The sequence below is a fragment of the Poecilia formosa genome, unplaced genomic scaffold, assembly GCF_000485575.1.
Source record: "Poecilia formosa unplaced genomic scaffold, Poecilia_formosa-5.1.2 Scaffold822, whole genome shotgun sequence".
Taxonomy (NCBI): Eukaryota; Metazoa; Chordata; class Actinopteri; order Cyprinodontiformes; family Poeciliidae; genus Poecilia; species Poecilia formosa.
The window spans coordinates 80823-96318 of NW_006800761.1; the positions used below are offsets into that span (position 1 = coordinate 80823).

The 15496-nt window shown below is 38.6% G+C and overlaps 1 protein-coding gene across 3 annotated transcripts in view; it reads left to right on the plus strand.

Annotated features, from left to right (window-relative positions):
• spata6l (spermatogenesis associated 6-like) overlaps positions 1-12490 on the plus strand; it is a 16523-nt gene extending 4033 nt beyond the window's left edge. The window contains exons 2-13 of one of the 3 annotated variants that reach the window (XM_016666861.1): positions 2000-2137; positions 2327-2375; positions 2665-2706; positions 3833-3957; positions 4052-4144; positions 4972-5190; positions 7174-7276; positions 7509-7552; positions 9535-9644; positions 11097-11178; positions 11392-11500; positions 12250-12490. In XM_016666861.1, coding sequence (XP_016522347.1) covers positions 2000-2137; positions 2327-2375; positions 2665-2706; positions 3833-3957; positions 4052-4144; positions 4972-5190; positions 7174-7276; positions 7509-7552; positions 9535-9644; positions 11097-11178; positions 11392-11460 — 1074 coding nt within the window. In that variant the 3' untranslated portion in view covers positions 11461-11500; positions 12250-12490. Of the gene's footprint in view, positions 1-1999; positions 2138-2326; positions 2376-2664; positions 2707-3832; positions 3958-4051; positions 4145-4971; positions 5191-7173; positions 7277-7508; positions 7553-8616; positions 9445-9531; positions 9645-11096; positions 11179-11391; positions 11501-12249 lie in introns of those variants that run through there. The other 2 variants (XM_016666860.1, XR_001660707.1) reach the window with 2 other exon arrangements.
• The last annotated feature ends 3006 nt before the right edge of the window (positions 12491-15496 follow it).

Consider the following 15496-nt stretch of genomic DNA (forward strand, 5'->3'; position numbering starts at 1 on the left):
TTATTATTATTATTATTATTATTAGTTAATTAAATACATGTATTGTAAATTTAATATTACATAAAGTAAGGTTTATAGGTTAAGGTAAAAGGTTAGAGCCACTAAGAGTTACTAATGGTATTTTATTTGTATGTTTGTAGCTCTTACGGTGTGTTCATGTACAAAGGCTGTTGAATAAAGAAATGTGAACCATCAGTTAGAGAGACCATCTTTTCAACCGGGACGCTACAGATGTTGTTCTGCTATTATCCTACTTTCTTCAGTTGCTGATGACTGTGGACTGGAAGGATCTCCTGTAATCATCCAGGCTTTACTTTTCTGATCTATATGGTTTTATATTTGTCTTGACTCAATAGCTAAAAAGTGCCCTGGTCTTGTGGCTGCCAAATAAGCCCTCCTGCAGAACAGAAGGTGGTCTCTAATGTCCATCAGATTGAGATGAATTGATAAGACACCTTACAGACACTTACACAGGTTGGGTCTTGTTGGACCCAAAAGTCCAACAAGACTGGAAGGAGCTGAAAGGGAAGAGGAAAGTCTGTCCCACTCTGCCTAGGCCATTTGACCTCGCATAAGCAAAGATAATAAGCTTTGTTGTGTAACCAGATTATTATTATTATACCTACAGGTACATTCTGTCCCTGAGCTGATCCAGACAATTTCTGTGGAATGTTTTTTCAACCCAACAAAAAGGCCATTTCTCTGTCTGTTTTCTTCTTGTCAGTGCTGGATATTCAGCAGTTTCTCTTGTTGGAATTTCAAACTGAATCAAAAACTTTGTTTTAATGCTGAATTAATATGGTGAATTAAAAACCAGGCAGTTCAATTTTACATAGGTGATGTAACTTGTCTGTTGATATATTTAGGCACAGCTTCTTGGTTTTCTGTACCACCCCGTTCAGTCCATTGTGGCCAGCAGTCCATCGTTTTGGGCTTGTCTTTGCCCTGTCTCAGCACTATAAGCACACAGAGGTTGCCCCACAGCGGTGTCAAGTTTACCTAGATAACCATTAGGAAGAATAGAACCTCCTATGTCTTTCTTTACCCTTTAGAGCAAGGAGAGTTCCAGAAAAAGCTAATGAGAATCATCTGGTAGGAGATGCCAAAGTTTCAGAGTGTACTGACATATTTTTTGCTACATTTAGACCTAGCAGGAAAAGATAATTAATTTAAAGAGCATTAATTACAAATGAGTTTAAGCTAGGCTAATTCCCAGACTCGCTTCAGTCAACTAAAGTAAAATCTGTCATATCTTGGGTTTTGGATTTTATTTGTTTCTGTGTTTCTTAGTTCCTCTTTTATTTAGATCAGTTATGTTTTGGTTTTACTTTTAGGTGTTTCTAGTTATGTTTATTTTCCTCTAGTTATTCTTAGTTACTCTAGTTTAATAATTTTTGTGTCTATTATTATTTAGTGTTAGATTTATTTTCTAGTCTCCTGTGCACTTTCCCTTGACCCCTGTGTCTCTATCTCACCTTCTCTCTCCTTCTCCATAATCTGCCTTCTCCCCCTCCGCTCACACCTGCTATCAGTTAGTTCAGCCCCGGTCTTTTGTTCAACGGTCAACATCCCCAGTATTTAAGCCTCTGATTTTCACTCACTCCCACCGGATCCTTTTGTCTACTCCTGTCACATCCCTGTGCTTCCCCATGCTTCCATGTGTTCTCCTTGTGTTCTCCTTATGTTTCATTATGTCTCCCTTTGGGTTTATTTGTATTTTGCCCCAACTCCAGTGATTTTTGTGTGTCTTGGCTGATCATTTTTTATTGATATTGAAATATTATCCTGGCTCCCAGCTCTTGTCTGCATTTTGGTCTGTCCTCTAACACACAAATGTCATTGTAATGAGATGACATTTTATGACAAGAAAGTGTCATCTCATTTTAATTAATATACTGTTAACAGCCTCTACTGGTAGCCAGCAGGACAGGAATTGGCTATGATAACCTGTTTCACTTGAATACTTCTGATGCTGTTTTTGTTTCTCTAATGTTCTCAGGTTTCCTGTCCTGGAGTTCATCTGTCAGTCAAAGATGACGTTTATCTCAACATGTTCTTTATGGATCAGTTCCGTCAGTCTCTGTGTGTCCCTGCAGTCTTTCCTTTGTTGTTCCACGAGGAGATTACATTTGAAAAGGCAAATATATACATTTCTTATTCATTTAAGGATAGAAACATAACTGAGATTAGACATGATCACAGATCTCATTTATTACACAGACCATGATGAGAAACTATCATATCTAACTTAAATTTCCTACAACACACCAGTTATCTTCTAGATAACTAGTATGTTCAGAAACTTCTATCATTGTTTTCCCCACAGATTTTTAGGCATGCAGTTGATCCTGGAGAAATAGCTGTACTGCTTGAGTGTAGGTGACTCCTATTGTTCTAGTTTCTGTGTAATGAATTGTATAAATAGCTAATTTTGTTGTATTTAGATTTACTCCACAGTTAAGATGCCTAACAAGGCTTACCTGCTGATGGTGAAACTGAGATAAACAAAAAACATAAAAATAACTGAGGGAATGAAGAACATAGCCTTAAGTATTCCGTTTTGCAGATTGAATTAATACAAACTGGAGAATAAATAAATGTGCACGAAGGTTGGCTAATTGTGCATTTATAGTTAACAATGGTAATCTCTGCACTGCTTCACAGATGAAACTGTCAGAATAGAACTGGTGCAACTGATTCCTCCAGGTAGGTAGCAGCTAACATATATATGACATATATGGAAGACACCTGTATTCTGGTATAGCACACGCATTAATTATCTTGGGCTTAAATACATAGCTGAGTGGCTCCTTAAGTATGAACCATGCAGACCCTTCAGTTCGTCAGAGACCTGCTGACTCAGTGTTCAAAGGACCAGAACTAAACAAGGGAGGCAGCATTTAGTTTCTGTGGATCTGGAACTCCCTGAAAACCTAGCCTGGTAAAAAACAGCTCCTTGTTTTATGCAATTTCCTTCATCCAGAGATCCTGGGGTCTCAGCTGTTGAGAAACGATTGCTTCCTGGAGGCATGGATTGTGTTGAGTTTTTAAATTTTACCCAATTGCTAATTTTACACCATTTAGCTTCTCAGAAATTGTCTGTGCTGTAAACTACTGTCCTCCACTGTGAAGAGAGAAGAGCTGATTGGAATGAGGCGGCTGAGGCATATTTTTCTATGCTGCATATTTGGAAGCGTGACAAACATGAACTGAATGGCTTCCTTCACTGCCATTGCTAAAACCACTGCCAGACTACAATTCTAAAACACAGCAGAAAACTCAACGTCATTGTTCAAATGTTCTCTTCTGATTGGCCTTGTTGAAAATCTACTGGAGACAATCTGGGTGAAGGGGAGAAAGACCAGACGGAACTGGAAGCGAGAATTTGAGAAAATTGTGCAATTATGACTATGAAAAACCTTCCTGACTATGAAAACCTAAGAAATTTCATAGACATTTCAATTTTACAGAAATTACAAATGAAACTTCAATCTAAAGTTTTACTTCATATAAAAATTTGTATTATGATATACTTTTATGCTTTGTTGCTTTATTTTTGTTTTTCCTTCCATTTCCTGTAAAGCCTTCTACCTTTTTGATTTTCTTTTGTGTAGAGACACTACTGTTTTTCATTGACCTTTTCAAAGAAAGATGCGCAGTACCAGGTTGCAACATAAAATGATAATTTTTCTTTGCAGTAACCTGTCTTTAGACAGGTTGACGGTAATAAACTTTGTCCATCTTTTTCAGAGAAAAAGAAGTCTTTACTTAACTCAAAGCATGATGACGCAAGGTTGACGTTAGTCATTTTCAGATCATGTTAATTTTGTAGCTGGAGACACTCTGGCGTTTTTTGAAGAAGATGCTCGTAGTTTCTTGTTTCCAGAGCCCAAGCTAGTTCCGTCCTTCTCTGGAGTGGACCGAGAAGTACTGATGACGAGAGCCGCTCACTTCTTTGTAAGCAACCCAGTTAATCTTTTTTGAAGCTGTACAACAATTGTTACATATCTGATCTGGTGAAAGTAAATTTGTACTACTATCTTTTCTCCAGAGTATTGCTCCTCGGTTAGAGTTTTCTACCAAAACTACAATTTCTGAGTGCCCACCTGATACAAAGGTCACCACTTACTGTAACACTCCACTGGTAAGAAGAGATACTGTAAAATTTAAACGCATGGAGAAGATCAAATCACTAGGAAGTTCAAAACAAATGTTTGAAAGTCTGTGAGACACAGAGAACCAAACAGATCAGTACATGACATTCCTCTTTGATACTTCTGGGTCTTTTGTAGATCATCCTAAGACTTGCCCTAAAATCATCTTCAAGAGCTCTGTCATACGGAGCCCTGTAAAAGTTTAATTTAACCCCTTTAATGTTTTCATATTTTGTTAAACACAAACTTCCTCTATTTCTTTGGGTTTTGCAAAGTAGTTCATAACAATGAACTACCATGCATGGTACCAAGCACCATACAAAGTAGTTCATAAGAGAGAAAATGCCTATTTTTAAACTTTTATTTTTAACATAAAGTGTTGCATATAATTTGTTATCGGACCCCTCTATGTAAATACTTAACATAATAAACCAAAGTTCATAGCTTCAGCTTGGGTATGTCTCTATCAGCTTTGCATTTTTGCCAGTTCTTATTTGCAAAGAAAAATAGCTTCATATATAATCAGTTTATAAGTCTTGCCACATATTTTCCTACTGAAAATATGTGGCAAGACACATATGGCCAAGTCAGGGCTTTGACTTGGCTATTCTAACACATGAATATATAATTTAAACTATCCTCACATCATGCCATTGCCACTACCATGTAATAATGGTGTGTTGACAGTGTTGTGTAGTGTTGATTTTCTGCCACAGAGCGTATTTTGCACTCTTAGCAAAAAGTAAAGTTTTGGTCTTGGTTGAGTTGTATGTGTATTACTTACATAGTTGTGAGGCATTCCCTCATTTGTTTCCAGTGGCCAGGGAAAAGAAGAAACAAGAGGCACGCCACGTCTACTCCTCATTGGACCGCTGAGGGAGAGAGAAGTGTCAGGATGGCCTCACCTCTGTCGTACATTCCCAGATCCCAGTCCCTGTCTCCGCTGAGAGATGGGTACATCCCCAGTTTGGCCCGACTCAGTATGGGCTCTGCGCCTTGCAACCCCACTGACTGGGAGACCACCAGCTCTCAGCCTGTAAGCACACATAACAGCTATAGCTGACTGTTGAGAAAAGCAAAATCATGAATTAACCATCATTTTCAGGCAGAAGGGGGCAGAGAAGAGCTGTGTAGGGCATCTCCATGCAGCATATCATTCTCCTTCACTCACAAGCATTTTTCTCTTGTTGCCTGTTCAGTCTAGATATACTATGGACATTCTTCTTTCAATAGGCACTTCCTGAGCCTATCGAAGGCACAGATAGTAGAATACTTTCTGGATTTGTCCCATCACAACAGATTAACATTATACTAATCTGTTTCAGACATTGGAATGAAAGGCAAAGCATACATTAGAAAGCGGTTTAAATAAAAAAAATCCTCAACACACTTAATGAAGATTGTTAGTGATGTTTAATACCAGCAGTTTTCTTACTGATCCAATGCTGAGTAAAACTTAAGCTGGTGTTGGCAATATTGACCTGACACAATACTTTGTTCAAAAACACCTAATGTGCCTGGTAGATTTAAAAATAGTGGTGTAATTACAATCTTGGCTTCATTAAGAACACAAAATATCACTTGTGTCATCACTTGTATTCAGTTTTAACTCAAGTACATTGAGGTAGCAGCCTCACTTGCTATAGCCAGGTCATTCTAACAGCAGTCATACAAAATATGTTAAAATGGTGTTGAAAACTAAGAAAAATGTTTGTAAAGTAATAACTACAGAAATAAATCCTTGTTTAATTATTATGAATTACTATAAAATTAAAGCTGAAATAGCTCCATGTGTGACTTTTACAATTTGCCATTTTGTATATCTGAGTGAGTGATTCATAGACATGATAATATATGTATTGACAATATAATCTGTAATAATATATTATGTTATGCTGCATTTAGGTGTTATGTCCCTACTCATTACACACTTACCAGATGGAAGAAACAGTAGTTCCTATCAACCCTTTCTCATTTAGGCAAAATCTTAATAATTTAGCTTTCTAATGTGACATAATCTCAAATGACTGAAGTATGAAAACATCCATGTTAGGAGTCAGTGTGTCTGTGGTTGTTTTACTCTGTGTTACCTGCTGATCTGTCCAAGGTGTACTGCACATTATCCCAAAATGTCCACGTTGATATTTTGGGTGGATTCTTTGCTGGTCTTGTTTGAAAGTCTTCACCACTCTTTGCTTTCAGATGCACTCACAACCACCTGTTGACAATGTTCCTAGATTTATACTAGTGGCTCACTCCTCAGGACAAGTCTGTCCCGTCCTTGGCGGACAATTCTTTCAGCAACAATATTTTTAGCATTACCTTCCTGCACTTACCTTTTTTCTGCAAAGAAATAATAGATGCTCATGGTTTTTCCACTACAAAAATACAATATCTTCCCAAGTATTTTTGTCTAGTTTCTAATGCAAATATCTTAGTACACTTGAAATAGGACAAAACTAACTTAAGGTAAACTTTTCAGCAAGAAATATCAGCCTGTTTCAAGTCAACAATTTTACTGATGAAAAAGAACAAGTTATACTGGTAGTTTGTTTCACTTATAACATGGGGAAATGTTTTGTTTTAAGTGAAAAAATCTGCCAGTGTAATTCATACTTTTTAAAAATCCATTATGTACCTAAAACCAGATCCTATTTCTTGTTGAAAAGTCACTTATAAGCTACTTTTGTCTTATTTCAAGTTTACTATTTCCACTAGAAACTAGACCAAAAGTACTTGGGAAGATTTTGTTTTTGCAGTGTCCAAGAAAGCCATTGCAAATGAAACAACCTTTGCTGCATACATCACATGCTTTTGTTCATAGTAAGTAAGTAAATATATATTTAACATCAAATGTCAAACCTCTTCACCCATTCTTTGTGTTTTGTTGTGGCACTTGTTTCTTAAGAGACTGGTCGATTTATGAAACATTAGTGCGGGCAATTGATAAGCATCTGAATGCATCAGCTGTTTATGTGGATTACACGTTGTCATTGACTGAGTGTCCTGTCTGTCCCAGATGATGTCCTCTTGGCTAGGGGCTAGTGTGTCTGCCTCACCCAAATGCTCTACAATGTTTACCAGCCGCTCTTCTTCACCTTTGACCAGGTCTTTGTCCACAGGTAGAAACTCTTGTGTAAACCTGTTGTTGCTGATGTTAATCACTTTTTACAACTAGATAACTAACCTCTCCACCTCCAGTTATAGTTATTCTATAACTGAGTTTGGTCAGTTTCTTTTGATAACTGACCTAACTCAGTTATCAAAAAGCCTCTCCTTGTTTGATGCAATCAGTGTTCTGTAACCCAGTTCTCCAGCTAAAGATTATTTTCTGTCTTTTATTTGATTTTGCAGTGAGCCATTCCTCTGCTTCCAGAAGATTTATGTCCAGGAGCTTGGTGAGAACTAACATTTTCTCTTGTCAGTGTTGGTGAACATGAATTATGGGAGTGTTGTATAATAAAAACTTACAATGTGACTCTGATGAGGGATCAGCACACAGTCATGAGAACATTACGCTTCTATTTCTTGCACTCTTGCCCTTCCAGTTTATGGTGTGTTTTATAGTTTTTTTTATGACTGGACCTGTTCATCTCGTTTTTGTTTTGTTCATCCTCTATCTGGGAGATATCGTCCAGATGGAACCATGACTTATTCAAATGAACCAAGATGTTAAAATATGTTTAACTGACGAGTTAAACTAATGTGCCAATACTGTAGCACATTATTATTATCTTTTTTATAACGTGCAACCTTTCGGATTTAGGTAATGTAGTCAAAAAAATTTATTCCTATATCCATGCATGAACTTACTTGGACAACCCCCCCAAACAAAAACAAAATAAAATGCACATCATACCAAACTAATGCTATGTAGTTCCTGTGGTTCTGTAACTAGCTCCAACAGAACTTTGACCACAGCTCCACTGTTTCTTGCTTTTTTATTGCCACCCATTCTTCAGAGAGATTTGGTGCTTGCAGGGCTGTGGAATCATGGTCATTATGCTCCAAAAGTTGAAATATGTCTTGCTGGAGCTGCTTATGTTTCTTCACACTTAGCAGCTCTGTGAGTGCAGCTCTGTGATGTTCGCTGGTCCACTGGAGTAGATGATTGTCATAATCTTGGGTTGTTTAGTTAGGTTTTGTTTTTGTTTCTGTGTTTCTTAGGTTATCTTTTATTTAGACCAAGCTATGTTTTTGTTTTACTTTGGTTCAGTTCTTCCTTAGTTATTTTAGTTTCATCATTGTTCTGTGTTATTTGTTATTTTCGATTAGATTAGTCTTGTTTCGGTTTTACTTTAGTTCAGCCCTTCTTGGTGTTTCTAGTTATGTTTTTTCTAGTTACTCTCGTTTAATTATTCCTTGTGTCTATTATTCCTTAGTGTTAGATTTATTTTCTAGTCTCCTGTATACCTTCCCTCGCTTCTTGTGTCTCACTCTCTTTTTCTCTGTCTTTCCTCAGGCATTTCTTCTCTCTCCCTCCTGCAATCAGTTTACCAATCTGCTTGGTCCTTTGTTTCAGCATTCAGCCTCCGAGTACTTAAGCTTCTTGCTGGGTCCTTCCATTGTTACCCCGTTCTGCTCCCCCTTGTGTCTCATTGTGGTTTCCGGTTTGTGTTCCATTAGATTGCATTTTGCATTGGACTCTGACTTTCTGTGGGATTTTTGCAAGTTGTTGTTCATCATATTTTCATTAAATACTTTTTCTTTATCAATTCCACTTCTCTGCCATTCTGTATTTGGGTCCTGAACCAGCCACCACCAGTCATGACAGAGATGCTGTTTGAGGATTGTCCAAGGCCTTTGTTCATACAGTGATGTAAATCTATCTGCAATTTCTTGTAAAACGGGGAGGAACCGCACAGAATCTGCAAATGGAAACAAATCTGGCTGGGGTCAACCAGGGAAGAACCCATTAAAGCCACGCCTGCAGAATTAGGGGCTGTAGTAGTGCTGGCCTCTTAGTAGCAGCTTAAATTATCTTTTTAAGTAATTGTGGAACTCGGAAGATCTGGAAAGAAGTTGCTATTTAGTTTTTTAGGTGGTGGAAAATTAGACTGAGCTTTTGCTTAATACATCTCCAGCAGAACAGACACCTGTTCTGTAATTACATGAGGGAGCCAGGAAAAAATGCTGCCTAAACAGCTGATGACCTCATGGCAGTATCCACACTTCAGTGCCTTTGTGAGCCATCTTTCTTGCTGACAAAATATCCTGAATCTATTGGAAAGCAGAGGTTTTATTGATTCCCACTGCCATGGACTTAAACTTGGACTTGTTGCAGAGACTGGTTTTTTTGAGCTATCTTTATTGATACTTTATTTTTCAGTTAAAATGATTTTTTTTTTCATGCTGTAATTTTTTGTTCTTGCTTCAGCAGGTCAGAGGAACATCTGAGTTTGATTCCAGGTATTTAGGAGCGCATGAGTCCTTTGACCCTGTGCCCTTACCACTGCATCTGTCCTACAGAGAACTGCCCCACCACAGCAGGTTTGTCTTTCAGTTACAATTACAGCTCAAAAATTTGAATATTGGGAAAAAGCTTAGTATTTTTTGTCACTTGTTTTAAAAAGTAAAAGTTGTATTATGTAGACTCATACAGTGTAATATTTCAAGACTTGTGTTTGCCATTTTTATGGCTTAAAAATGATAACCCAAAATTCATTGTCACACAAAACTAGAATATTACATGAAATCAACAAATAAATGAACATCTACATGAGATTGATTGACAGTGCTAAGACACTCCTCCTGGCTCTGATTGGTTGGAAGAGGAGAATCTCTGCAGATGACAATAGAACCACTGGATCCTGGGGAGCAGCATTTTTTATTTTTCACAATTTGTCTCATATTATGCTGCCAGGACATAGCGACAGTTTTAACAAATATTTAAAAGAAATTCTAACAGTTACAGCAGCATCAATGGACAATTGGAAGATTAGTGATTAGTGTAGAGTTTCACTTTTGCTTTTCAAAATATTCAGATTTTCTGAGCTGTGTGTATAGTCTGGTTCTTAAAGTGTAACGAACTCCCTGTGAAATCACCCCAAGCAAATTTTGAAAAATGTCAACAAAGTGAACAGAGCCAAGAGGCAAGTTACAAATCTAGTGACTTTTTTCTGTTTTGTGAAAGACTTTTGTAGTGACATCTCTCTGCTGTTTCCCAACGAGCAGTGAGAGCCGTGGTGAGCACCTCTTGCTTCATAAGCACTGCAGTGAGCGTGATAATCGTCCATCTGCAGTATGCCATCGCCAATAGTCAGAGAAGAGGAGATCAATTTCACTTTGTCAGGGACGCAATTACATATTATGCAGGTGGATGCGAAAACATAAATCGGCGTCCCCCCCCCCAAAAAAGGAAGGTACATAAGGGTGAGGGAGCGTAGACAACATACGGTCGCTCTATCGGTATGAGTGATCGTATGTTTGCCCCCCCTCCCCACCCACCAAACGAAGACACGTGAAAGGTAAAACTCGCTACATTTACATTTTACATGTGCACGAGGTGAAGGAGCGTAAGGGCGCGGTGAAGTGGAGGCATCATCGGGGCGCCGCCCTCTCCAGACCGGGTTTTGACGCCCCCTCTGGTGCAGCGCCCCTATGCGCTGCATGCGCTGCATACCCACTTTTTTGCGCCACTGCACTTTGTGTCCACAATGCAAATAAATCACACATTTATAAAGCTGAATATTGTCAATGCTTGTAGAAGACACATCTGGGTTGCTATTTCAACTCCTGACTCACCTCCAGGTGGGGCTGAGTGACGAAAAGCTGTACAATTTAAAAAAAAAAAAAGAACTTACACAAAAATGTCAAATTTACACATAAAAATACAAATTGAACCCTAAATACCTATGCAAAAAAAGTTTTGGGAGTTACTTACACTTTAAACTATGTGGGATTATATAACCACCGTTGAATTTATTGCCTGTCTGCATTCAGTTCTCACAGCTCATGGGAAGAACTCCATGAGCGCGTTCAAGGTCTTCTAACAACACCAAAAGCTGTACAGCGACTTGCCTATGTAAGTAGTGATATATGATCTCAGTTGTTATTTGAAGTCAAGAAGCAGTCAGTTCAGTCTTAAAGATCTGCTTGTATTCTGTTGGCTTCTTCTTTTGTATTATATCTAAAAATCAAATCTTTTATATTAAAGGATTGGAATAGCTGTAGGAACCCATTCAGCATCACAGAGGGATGATATGAGAGATTAAGAAAAATGTTTCTCATTTGCCAGGGGGCCACAGTGTCTGAGGCAGATGAAGTTTTAGCGCGGAGGTTCGTTTCTGCAGGTCCACAGACCTGAGTCTGACTCTGGAGAGCTCAAATGATGCTGATCTATCACTGTGAGTTTTGTTACCTATGCTTCAAAATAAATATCAGAACATTAATGACGTGGTTCTAGTTAGGCAATGTTTGTATAATAAAACAAATTGTAATCATAAATTGTCTTTAAAAATATGGGAGTTAGGACTAGATTTTATTCTCTCTCAACATTATTTTGCCCTGGTAAGGTGGCCTTCAACATTATGTACCAAATAAAGATCTAAAACATTTAAGAATAGTATTTGCAGACAGAGTAATAGTCCAGTTCTTCATTAAAGTCAACAAAATTAATGTCAGATATTCCCAACTGTAGGTTTTGCATAACAGAGGCTGTTAGTATTCTGTTATAGATAGCTTTCTCTAACTATAATAAGAGAAAGCTACTAATCCTGAGCAACAAGACTATCTGCTGCTCAAGATAGTCTTGACAGTAGCTGACCAATCTTATAAGACTAGTCAGATAATCTAAAGCAAAAGAAGGGTTATAAAAATTTTGATAATACATATAAATGCCAATATCGCAGTGTACTATGAACTTACTTCACAAAGAAGTGTGAAACATTGTAGGCCTATGAAGATGGAAGATCAGCCATCTTAAAAAGTTAGCACAGAATAAAGAAAATACAAATAGGCAAGGTCTTTTTTGGTCTGATACTGATGAAGCACATGCAAGTCTTGCACATGAGCTTCTGCTGACAATTCATCTTGAGCTTTTTGCAGGCGTCAAAGGTGGTTGGCAGGATTGTCTCCATATGTCTTGTTTTTTCAGATTCAGTTAAACACAAAGTTGGAGTGACGTTTTTATTACCCACTCTCTTTGCGGTTGACATCATCTGGATGGAGATCCTCTAACAGTTCTGGAACTCATCTGCAGTGGCTCAGGTGGATCCATCTGGCTCTTTCAAGGATTCAAAGATTTACTGTCATACCAACTTTGCTTGTTTGTGGTACAAAATTTGGACTCAGGTCCTAGATTAAGAAATCTAATAAATAAAGTGATATATTTTATATATGTGTGTGTGTGTATGTGTGTGTGTGTGTGTGCAAATAATCTAAAAAGTGAGGCGAAACTGAATTAATTGCAGATTCCTCCTCCTACATCATGGAGGAGGAATCTGGGTGGTGGAAAGGCTGCTCCCCACAGTCTTTTGTGCAAGCCTTTTAACCACCTTCTGCAGAACCATCCTCTTGGCAGCAGTGCAGATGCTGTGCCACATGGTGGTGCAGGTGCAGAGAAAGGTCTCCACCACACAGCGATAGAAGCTCCTCAGGACTGAGATTCCAAGTTCAGCTTTCTGCAGCTTCCTTAGGAAGTACAGACACTGGTGGGCCTTCCTAACAAGACATGAGATGTTGGAAATCCAGATGAGACTGCTGGATATATGCACACCCTTATGTGGAGATCCTGTAGCTGGAGACCACCTGAACAGACGCACCCCCAATGTACAGGGGCTGCAGAGGATCTTCTTCCCATTGATACAGAAGTTATTTTCTTGCATCACGAAGAGTTGAACATAGGATGTAGAGATGTGAATCTACAGTTTGTCCATTTTCACTTCTTTCGCTGAGATAAATTTTTTTGACATCTCAGCTTCAGCTCTCATGAAACAAAAATTTAGACCAGTTTCCAGATTCAAACAGCCAGATCTCCTACTTCTCAGTATTTTGGAGCTGTCCAACATCTAATAAGGCTGAAAATTGAATGCAAAGCTGCGAATTCACAGGCTGTCATTTTTTTTTTTTCTGTGTGGCCTCTCACATGCTGCTCTAATGAAACATAAGATTTAGAACTGGTTCCAGTTAAAAACAACCAGATCTGCTGCTTCACAACATTTTGGAGCTATCCAACATCTAATATGACTGAAAATTGAATGTAGAGCTGCGAATTCACAGATAGTCCATTTTTGACTTCTTTCGCTGAGATAAAAAGCGTTTTTGGTTGCTGGCTTGCTGATCACTTGAAACTTAAGCATGTCTGTTATTACGCAATAGTCAGCCCCGCCCTTATCTCAGCTCTTACTGACTACTGACCAGTTCTCTGTCTAACAGGTCCGGAAAATCCCTGAAACCCGGGTCTTACCCTAGAATAGGTTTATAGGAGATATTCTATTCAAACTGGCGGCGGAAAAGTCTCGTTTAGCTCTAACTACCTATAAATCCAGAAGTTATGACCCTTTTCAGTTGAAACAGTCAGCTGAGTAGCCCTCACAGCTGCATAGCTTCAACAACCACTCCTGTTAACGGTAGCACTTTTCCTAAGAATAACGGCACTTGTTAACAGCTAGATTAGATTTACTGACTTAGATTAAAGTCCCAGGGTCATTATTTTTACACTCACCAAAGGAAAGTAGAAAGCCACCACATCTCTAGAATCATGTATGCTAATTTTACTATAATCAGGAGAAACTACAATGATCAAACGACTCAATTAATCTCAATGTCCACAAGTTCTATTGGTATTTTTAGTATGTAATTTATTAAGCAAGCTTTAGCAGGGGTAAATGACAAGCAGATTTACTTTCAGAGATTACAAACTTGTAATAATACAATAAATTCAAATTGAAATCAAATCATGACCTATTTTCATTTCTATCCCTATCCTGTGTCACTAGTTTAACTAAGCGAGGCTTCTGGGGGGGGGGGGCAGTTCAACTCACACCCGGTGGCAATTGATCTCGGCAACTGAATCCTTCGGATGTCCTTGGTCAGAGTCTCTGTCCTGGCGGAGCAAAGTCCTCTTTTCAGAATAGAAGCAAAGCAGAACTGTCCGTTGTCCTTCAAACGCACAGAATCTTCATCAATCGGTGACCTTTGTCTTTTCCCCCAAGTCTGCTGCAGTAGAATAGGGATCGTTGGGTTGAGGCAGAGGAGTTGGTCGAATCAGGAACCAGGGCTGGGGGCAGATAGATCTTGTCCCTTCTTGGCGGCGTGAAGTCTCAACATCCCCTTGGTCCCAGGGTGTGGTCCTCTACTGATCTTCCGTCTGCATCCTCTTGTTGTCTCTTCTTCAGCGCCGCGGACAAAGAACAGTTTCCTCCCTTGTCTGCTGGTTTTTAAACCTTCTCAGCCCATGGTTGTGTATGGGAGAGGTCTACGTGACTTCTGACTCGTCCGCATGAGTGTGTGGAAAGTCCCAACCTTTCCCAAAACATCTCCTCCCTGACTCATTGCAGCAACTCTCTTCGGTACTTCCCTTTTCTACTGGCCATCTGGCCATTTCTTGTAACTTTCTTGAGTTGTTGCAGCACCCCCGCCTAGCCCAGTGTACTGATTGCGACACAGTCTGCTTTCTTTCTCACGAACTCAAATCTTTAGTCATTTCATTCATGTAATTTATCAAAAAACATAATCAACCTGTCATTTTATCAACTTATACTCTCAGTATGATTCTTCATCACTTATCTAGTCTGTAACTCAAGCCGTTACCATTTCTAATCATCAATAATCAACATACAACAATCAAGTTGTTATTGTTACTACAAATCAAGAATACAAAACATTCTTATAAATTACAGACATTACAAATCAAAAATACAGAAAATATATTTCAATCATTCCAACTGTATGTATTTTGTATTTCTCTTCTTTAATCATCATTAAATCAACATGCAAGATTGTTATTTCCCAGGCTTTTACTCCATTTTCTGCGTGTACCTGGACAGATCTCACCACCTCATGCCAGTTTTCACGACAAGCATTAGACCTAATTCCAGGTTAATACAGCCAGATCTACTGCTGCTCAGCATTTCGGAGCTGTCCAACAACTAAGAAGGCTGAAAATTGAATGTAGTGCTGCGAATTCATAAATAGTTCATTTTTGACTTATTTCGCTGAGATAAAGCGTTTTTGGCTTCTGGCTTAATGATCACTTGAAACTTAAGCATTAGACCTAATTCCAGTTTAATACAGCCAGATCTACTGCTACTCAGCATTTCGGAGCTGTCCAACATCTAAGAAGGCTGAATATTGAACGTAGTGCTGGAAATTTACAAATAGTCCATTTTTGACTTCTTTCG